This window comes from Teleopsis dalmanni, unplaced genomic scaffold, assembly GCF_002237135.1.
Source record: "Teleopsis dalmanni isolate 2A unplaced genomic scaffold, ASM223713v2 unscaffolded_contig_2630, whole genome shotgun sequence".
NCBI classification, from domain to species: Eukaryota; Metazoa; Arthropoda; class Insecta; order Diptera; family Diopsidae; genus Teleopsis; species Teleopsis dalmanni.
In genome coordinates, this window is record NW_024034012.1 from 1 (window position 1) to 6,609 (window position 6,609).

Below are 6,609 nucleotides of genomic sequence, written 5' to 3' on the forward strand. Positions count from 1 at the left end.
TCAACGAGCGTTTCAGAATCCGATAGTAAGCTAGCAAGTGATTCAGTATCAGACAGTCGCTCAACAAGCACATCAGTCTCATTGCGTGATTCAACATCAAAGAGTGAATCGACTTCAACAGTTGCTAGCGATTTAGCATCAAATTCAGCAAGTTTGAGCACCAAAAATTCAACTAGTACGACAATCACTAGTGAAAATGTATCAACTTCTGAATACAGTGAATTAAATTCTACGAAATCAAGTGAAAGCTTGTCCACATCAAGTTCACAGGCAAACGAAAGTCAGTCTCTTTCAACGATAGCTAGTGATGAAATATCAGCAAGTGACAGTTTGAGTACAGCAGAATCAACAAGCGCAGTAATAGTGAGTGAGCATAATGCCACTAGTGTTAAGTTATCAGATGCCACGTCATTAAGCGACAGTACGGCAATTGTCAACCAAAGTGACTCAACAAGCGTTCGCGTCATGCCGTCTGAAGAGACATCAATGAGTGAGTCAAAATCGCAATCAGTAAGCGAATTTACGAGTGAGTTTGATTCGACGTTGACTAGTCTACATCAGTCAGAAGTATCAAGTGAACGTCAGTCAAAATCACAAGTAGATGACGCAACTGACAATATTGTCGTTAAAAGTCAAGCAACCGATCGTGTCCAAACACTTGAATCGACAACTGGTTCGAATATGACAGCAAAGTTGACTACTACGGCGCCAACAATTAGTGCCGAAAAAGTAACTAGCACGAATAGCTTGAGTGTACCCAGTCAGGCAACAGTTCTGAAAGGTCTGTTACCAGAAAATCCGAAAATTATTACGGCACGTCGTATTTTGATTGGACAATATGAAACGGGTGACAAATTCAACATTAGGTTAATCTTAGAGATTTTAACGCCACTGATCTTAATTTCGGGCTTCTTATTGGCAGCAAAACGTCGTAAAAAAGAAGAAGATGCAGAAACAAAGTAATTTATTAAGGATATTGCATCATTAGATAAAAAGTCTCTATAATTGTGATATAAACCACATTTATGGAGACTTTTTTATGCTAAACTGGTTAAAAGAGGGGTTATAATGATATTTTTACTTATTATGTTCATAATATTGACGTTAATGATGGTGACTTTTACAATTCAAAATTATCGCAAGTATGGCACACTTTTTGTGCCATTATTTTTAACCCTCTTGCTGATTGGTGCTACTGTCTGGAGTGCAAGTAAGTTACCAGCAACAATTAAACAAATTAAATCACGACAAGACACTACCAAAAAAGTGGCGCAGCTGACTGCTAGTCAAAGAGCGGCCATGCAAAAGAGCTTTGAAAATGTCAGCGGATCGCGTACGATTGAAATTCCAACAACATCAGCAGAAGATCAGCAACAGGCACTTTCCTTACAAGAAACAAAATATGCTCGGAGCCTAGACACAGCTTATCAACAGATTGGTGATGTGTCATTTGATGAAAAAACGAAAGCATTTCAACTGCGTTTATATGCCAAAACACAATTGGCTGAGAGTGTGAGTGTCGTTGAGGCTCACCCTAGTCAAGCGGCCACAACCGGCTGGCAGTCTTTCACCAATTCATTAAAAACAACTTCTAAAACAATTGGTACTGCTTTCAAACCAGGATATACATTAGAACTGATGGGTGTGAACAATAGTCAAAATATTTTGTATGCTGCCAAAGATGGTAAAGAACTGATCAATATCGCAGAACAATAATTAATTTAAGTGAGCAGTAGAAAGGAATTTATCGTGATCTTTTTTGTGAACAAAGAAATTGGGCATGGCAACAGTGGTGTGGAGCACGCGCAATTTTATCGTGCGGATATTTTTCGGCAAGCACACCAACCCTTCAAGATGATTTATTCAGACTTACTACCAAAACTGCATGAACATGCAGCGGAATGGCATTTGCAAGAATCTGAAGTAATTGGGCTTTATGATTATTTTTTAAGTGATGATCCGGATGATTATTTGCGCAATGGATTGCGTGAGGTGAGCGAGTATCATGAAGAAGTATTATGGGATCAAACGCATACGCAACGGCGATTTGATCGTCAAACAACAGGTGGGTATTTTGAAACGATTCAACGCGTGAAGCGGTATTCTGATGAGCGTAAACTTTATTTGGTAGATGACGACCGTGTGATTTTAACCAATGGCAATCACAAAATAATGTGGCATTATCGTGATTCTGGTTCCAGAAAAAAGCAAGCTGTTAGCATACGATTATTTAACTTTAAAGGGCGAGATTATTTTTTCCAAACTTATGAAGCTTTAGTGATGTTTTTTTATGAACAATTAAATCAGACTTACCCTAATAGTCTTTACATCATTGATCGAGGGCAAGAACATGAAGAAGCTCTGATTCATCTGAAACGCCAGGGTGCCGGTGTCAAATTACTTGATGTTGTTCATGCTGCCCATTTGGCGCAATTTGAAGGGGCACATCCACTTTGGAATAATTATTATCAATACATGTTTGATCACCTTGACGATATGTCTGCTGTCATTAACGCCACTGAAGTGCAAACGCAAGCGATGAAAGCTGATTTGTCACGTGTTGGACAGAAACAACTTGATAAAATTACCACTATTCCGGTTGGTGGTGTCGAAACTGTTATGCCGGCGCGCCATTGGTCAGGAAAAGAGGCGCGATTTGTGACAGCATCCCGTCTTCATCCAGAAAAACATATCACTCAAATCGTGTCAGCAATTAAATTGTTACGGGATCAAGGACTAAATGCTACCCTAACTATTTATGGTGATGGCGGTGATATACCTCATATTAAAAAGAGCATTAGTGAGCTCAAATTACAGAAATTTGTGGCTTTGGCGGGGTTGAGTCAACATGTCATTGATGATTTGAAGCAATACGACGCTTTTGTGTCAGCCTCCTATTCGGAAGGGTTTGGTTTGACGTATATTGAGGCTATTAGTGATGCGCTACCCATTGCGACTTATGCTAATTTTTTTGGTGCACAGGAATTGGTCAAAGAAGGTCTGAATGGTCACTTAGCAACCTTTGAACGCCACCAAGATGCAACTGAAAAAAATGTTGTGCAATTGAGTCAAGCCATGGGGGCAGTCTTTCAATCAACAGCGCATTATGCTGATTTATCACGTGGCGCTGAAGCAGTCGCAAAAAAATATCAAACACAAGAAATTGCTAAAAAGTGGTCAGCGTTGATTAGGAGGGTTAATCATGAAAGTTGAACTCATCAATAGCTTAGTCTATCAAAACTTTGCTGGTATTAAATGGCAAATTGAGCAAGTAGCTAATGGTCATAGTGATGAATTATGGTTAGCTACCCCACACGAAGACGCCGTATCACTGATTAAGGCACACCATATTGCGCCAGAAAAAGTATTTGATGTTTACCGGCAACAGTATTTGGCTGAAATTGACGTCTCTAAAGGCATTTGGTGGAGTGATTTGTCGGTGCCAAATGATGCGCAAATTGTCGTTAATCAAGATTGGACGAGTAGTGTTGTGAGCTTGGGTACCGAATTGGCGCAAGTGAAGTGGTTTCCACAATCCACCAGAATTGTACAGGCTGTTTCATGGTTAGATCCCGATGGGCAGCTTGATTATAAGGACATTTACCATCGAGATGGGACGTTATTTGCTCGCCAATTCTTTAGTGAAGGTGATTTACTGGAAAGCGATTTTTACCAAACGACGGGGGAGTTGTCGACTGTTGATTATTATTTCAATGGTGCTCGTAATTTTGTCGTTCATGGACAATCACAATTCAGTTCGGCAGATACTTATTTGTTAGATGTCATGTCATCATTTCCAGAAGTGACATTTGATATTACGCAGTTAGGTCGTGAGTTGGACTTTGCACCGGACAACACACAACTGACCATGCCGGCAGGCGTGATTGATGATCAAGGTCAGATCTACCCGAATTTGATACAAATTTTAACCAACGATCAGCATAAAATTAAACGGGTTATCGTGTCAAAAGATGATTATCAACGGCTCATTAAAGCAGGGTATGCCAGCAATAAATTGGAGAAAATGTCATGACAACCATTCATATTTTGCCAGATTGGCATGAAAATGAACAGGCCATGCCACAAGGGAATGACAGTATTCATCAAGCACAATTATTTCAGTCGCAAGGCTGTGATGTGAATTTGTTATTGGTGGATTATTTGACGCGTTTGCGTTCAATGTTTCATACTAAAAATCTAGATCATGTGACATATTGGTCACTATATGATGATATACAAGAGGTCGGTTTGACTGATACTCGCGTGGTGGCTTTACAAGATTTTAGCTGGCCAGAGACGGTTTATTTTGTTGAAATGCCCGACCAGATTGTGGCAATGCAAGATGACAAGTTATTTGCCAAAATTCAATTAGATGGCGATAATTTAGGGCAAATCGTAGCCATTATTTTTTATGAAAATGATCATCAAAAAACTTGTTTAGATATTGATGATCGCGGTTTTGTGTCTCGGACAACCTATTTTGTTAATGGTGAGAAAACTGCTGTTGATTATTTGACGCCTAGTGGTGAAGTTGCTATGCATGTTTCGCTACCAGATCAGGCTGTGACAACAAAAGAGACGTGGTTCGGTGCCAAAAAATTCGCCAATACGGCAGTTTTATTTCAAGCTATTTTGAAACAAAAAATCAGTAAGATCAGTGATGAAGCACCATTAATTGTAGCACAAACTGATGTTATCAATCAGTTTTTGCTAGAAAACGACATACAACATGATATTATTTACAGCGCCCAGGAAAGACGCGAAACGTCAAAGATGACGCTACCTCAGTGCGTGAAAGCAGTCGTTACCGATAATGTGAGCACAACAATGGTAAATCAGCATTATATTCCTACATTTGCGACTATTTTGTCAGAAGGAAAGTCTCAAGAAACCGCCAATCTTGATTATTATTGGGTGGCTGATCAAACGATTGCACAACAATTGGCTGTCGTTTCTCAGTTCATCACGATATTACGGGACAACGAACATGCGCGCGTCATTGTCGACACACCGGTTGCATTATCACAAGCGGTTACCAATCTGATCGAAACAAGTGATCAATCGACTGACATAGATGATGAGTTGTTGGACAATAATGGTTTGTCAGATGAACTTAAAATGGCTGGCAACCAGCCCGCAACGATAAAAACAGTCGCGGAGCGCTTTATCATAAACATCGCGCCTACTGAGGAAAAGCAGCAACGAGCGATTGAAAAAGTCCGTGTGTTGGTTGATTTAAACACACAACCAAACGCCTACCTACAAACTTTGGCCTTATCAGCCCTGATTCCACAAATAAATGCTGTTAAAACACCATTCGTGTTGGCAAATCAAAATGGTTTCATTATTGATGATGTCAATGAACTGAGCGCTAAGATTCAGTTTTATCAACATAATATCAATGATTGGGCATTTGCTAAAAATGAAGCATTCAAGCATTCTGAGAATTACTACGATACAGTGCTTTGGTCCAAATGGCAGCGGGTGTTTGATCAAGTAAAGCCACTGGGGGAATAGCTAAATGAAACGAAAAATTGCAATTCTACAAATTGGAGATACTGATTGGCGACAAATTACCCAAACAGATTTTTTTGATTGGCATTATATGCCTGTTTCTGAGATTCATACGTTAGTAGAGTCACCGGAAGAAGATGAACCAGCCAATCAATATAATTACGTTTTGTTGACTAATCAAATTCAAGATAATCAAGCTGTTTTCGATTATGTCAACCAGTGCCCAGCTTTTCACGTGATTTACTTAACGAAAAATATTTTACCGGAATGGTTAGCAATTTTACAGGCGCGTCGGGCATTTTATTTTGATGATTTTACACCGGATCGGGTGGTTCAAAGAATTGAGACGGACTTGTATTTCGGACAGATTGGGTTTGCCACGCGTTTTAGTGAACAACAATTCGTACCGTCAGAAAAAGTAACCGGTCATTTATCACGTGGTGGTCGTTTTTTGACGCAATTTAGTGGTGATTTTGGGTCACAGTGGCAAGCGCTAGGGTATTTAAAAGTTTTAGCCGGTGATTTATCTCCTAACCGTCAAAATTTAGTTTGGTTGGAACATGAGACGCAAGGAAATATTGAAGTTGCCTTGAAATTGTATCTTTTTCGGGATGATAAGATACAACAAGTTCAAATTGTCAGTGGCGAACCATTGCACGCTTTGACACCGATTGGTGGTTTGTCTGATTATGCTAACTATCAAGTGATTGTCATGGCAAAAGGGCGTGGTCAAGTATCGTTACACGCGCTACACCAACGCAGGACACGTCATGGATTAGGACACTTGCTACCGGGTGGTGAATGGCACCTCACTTCTGAAGGAGAAGAGGTCTTAAGTTATTTTAATCCCGGTATGCGAAATAAGCCTTTAATTGTATCTTTTGCTGGATCACGGCTCTTTTCAGATGGATTTGAATTGATGGGTGTGTTTGATGAGCTGGAGACGCCATACCTGCTGTTTACGGATTCGCGCACACAAGGTGGCGTTTTTGAAGTGGGCACTAAAATTTTTAAACAAACGGTGATAGATCGTATTCGCCAAGTGATGGCGGAACTTGGGATCACTGGGGATGACGTTATCTTTCACGGGTATTC

The 6,609-nt window shown here is 40.1% G+C and overlaps 3 protein-coding genes across 3 annotated transcripts; all 3 read left to right on the top strand.

The window, feature by feature from the left end:
- Positions 1–52: 52 nt before the first annotated feature.
- Positions 53–963, top strand: LOC119664767 (serine-rich adhesin for platelets-like; the record flags this gene model as incomplete). The annotated part of the gene is made up of 1 exon (XM_038074193.1): positions 53–963. A coding segment is annotated over one exon (911 nt), but the record flags the coding sequence as incomplete, so codon positions are not given.
- Positions 964–4,029: 3,066 nt separating this feature from the next.
- Positions 4,030–5,517, top strand: LOC119664765 (accessory Sec system protein Asp1-like). Its single transcript, XM_038074191.1, has one exon. The coding sequence runs from the start codon at positions 4,030–4,032 to the stop codon at positions 5,515–5,517; it is 1,488 nt and encodes a 495-aa protein (XP_037930119.1).
- A 4-nt stretch (positions 5,518–5,521) lies between these two features.
- LOC119664766 (accessory Sec system protein Asp2-like) lies at positions 5,522–6,603 on the top strand (the record flags this gene model as incomplete). The annotated part of the gene is made up of 1 exon (XM_038074192.1): positions 5,522–6,603. A coding segment is annotated over exon 1 (1,082 nt), but the record flags the coding sequence as incomplete, so codon positions are not given.
- Between the last annotated feature and the right edge of the window lie 6 nt (positions 6,604–6,609).